Source organism: Miniopterus natalensis, chromosome 10 (genome assembly GCF_054644295.1).
Source record: "Miniopterus natalensis isolate mMinNat1 chromosome 10, mMinNat1.hap1, whole genome shotgun sequence".
NCBI classification, from domain to species: Eukaryota; Metazoa; Chordata; class Mammalia; order Chiroptera; family Miniopteridae; genus Miniopterus; species Miniopterus natalensis.
Window position 1 is genome coordinate 21,527,880 of NC_142090.1, and position 1,845 is coordinate 21,529,724.

At 42.8% G+C, this 1,845-nt stretch overlaps 1 protein-coding gene across 1 annotated transcript; it reads left to right on the forward strand.

Moving 5' to 3' along the window:
• The first annotated feature begins 362 nt into the window (after nt 1-362).
• TAS2R16 (taste 2 receptor member 16) lies at nt 363-1,268 on the forward strand. Its single transcript, XM_087821397.1, has one exon. The coding sequence runs from the start codon at nt 363-365 to the stop codon at nt 1,266-1,268; it is 906 nt and encodes a 301-aa protein (XP_087677523.1).
• Nucleotides 1,269-1,845: the final 577 nt, after the last annotated feature.

The following is a 1,845-nucleotide window of genomic DNA, read 5'->3' on the forward strand; positions in this document are numbered from 1 at the left end:
GCTACCCTTTAAAGGAGATGGGGAGATAAGTTAAGGGTACCTCACAGAAATAAAGAGGAAATCAATGGCATGTTTATGAAATAGGTGTTTTATGGGAATAATCAAATCAACCCAGGATCAAAAATCCACATTCAAATAACATTTCCCTGAATCCAGGCCTGATAACAAACCACCAAGCAAATCATAGGCAAATTCTGCAGATATGAAAATGGCAAAATCAAAAATGAGCTCAGGAAAATTTGCATCCACAGGGAGGTATTTTCTTGCATGAGACAATAGTGAGACCAGGAATGTGTTTCCTACTTGGAAATTATTGCAGAGACTCTGAGTCTGTGTGCAGGAAGATACTTCAGAGTAGAAGAATGGTACTCAACCAACTCACTGTTTTCTTCATGATCAGCTTCTTGCTGGAGTCCTTGACAATAATTGTGCAGAGTAGCTTAATTGTTGCAGTGCTGAGCAGAGAGTGGGTGCAAGCCAAAAGGCTGTCACCCGTGGACATGATTCTCATCAGCCTGGGCATCTGCCGCTTCTGTCTACAGTGCGCATCAGTGCTATACAACTTTTGTTCCTACTTCTACTCTAACTGTGTACTGTGGTACTTACCAGTCATCTGGGAATTTACTAATACTCTTACATTCTGGTTAACCAGTTTGCTTGCTATCATCTACTGTGTCAAAGTCGCCTCCTTCACCCACCCCATCTTCCACTGGCTGAGGTGGAGAATTTTGAGGTTGGTTCCCCGGCTGTTGCTGGGCTCTCTGCTGATTTCCTGTGTGGCAATCACTGTTTCAGCTACTAGACAACACATCAAGATTCATTTACTCTCCTTGCTGCATTTCCATGGAAACAGCACTGAGACCAAGAGACTTAATACAGCTATGGACAAGTTTTACACATTTCAGCAGCTGGTCTTGTTGGTTATTCCATTCCTCCTGTTCCTGGCCTCCACCATCTTGCTCATAGCCTCATTGTCCCAACACTTGGGGCAGATACAACATCACAACACTGGCCACAGCAACTCCAGCATAAAAGCTCACTCCAGCGCCCTGCGGTTTCTCGCCTTCTTTCTCACCTTCTTCACCTCTTACTTTCTGACCGTAATCGTCTCCATTACGTACATCCAACCAGACAATAATGTCTGGTTCTGGGCCTGGGAAACTATCATCTATGCTACAGTCTCTATTCATTCCACTTCACTAACGCTAAGCAGCCCTCAACTGAGAAAGGTTTTGAAGGTAAGCTGCCATGGCCTAGAGGCTGCCTGAGACACTGGGTACAATGAGACCCTGAGCAAATGGGAGCTTGCATTGATGCAATTAATACTAACAACCAGCATTACTCTTGACAGTCCCCTATGTGATAGGAATGTGCCATAAATGCAAGCAAGCCTCATTCTGTTCCATTTCCACAGCCATTCATCTCCAAACTATCAATCTTTCTCTATTCTATGCCACTCATTTTCCTTTTCACAGTCCCCAGGTTGGTCCCAGCTTTCTCATGACTGCCCCATCTCTCCTTAGTCTTCTCTACCTCTGGAGTTTTACTTCCAGTGTATTATACACAAGAGAGACAAAACCATGGTGCCCATACATTATATTTACTTTATCCTTTCATGATTGCAAGTTACTTCGCACATTAATATAAATAGCTCCCCCGCAAGAATTTATTGTCACACCCTAAAAGTTCCCCACGCTAAGGCCTCAATTAATCAATTTTCCTAAATTTAATCAAGAAAATGCCTGGTCATCTTTCTTTCTCTCTGCTGCTTCTGGACCTTTATCTAATGACATAACTTTTCTTATTTGTTTCTCTTCCAAATAATGGGCCTTTATTCCTTTAAAA

Bases quoted from the DNA above. Each gene is read 5' to 3' on its own strand.
- TAS2R16 (XM_087821397.1), top strand. From the start codon at position 363: ATGGTACTCAACCAACTCACTGTTTTCTTCATGATCAGCTTCTTGCTG.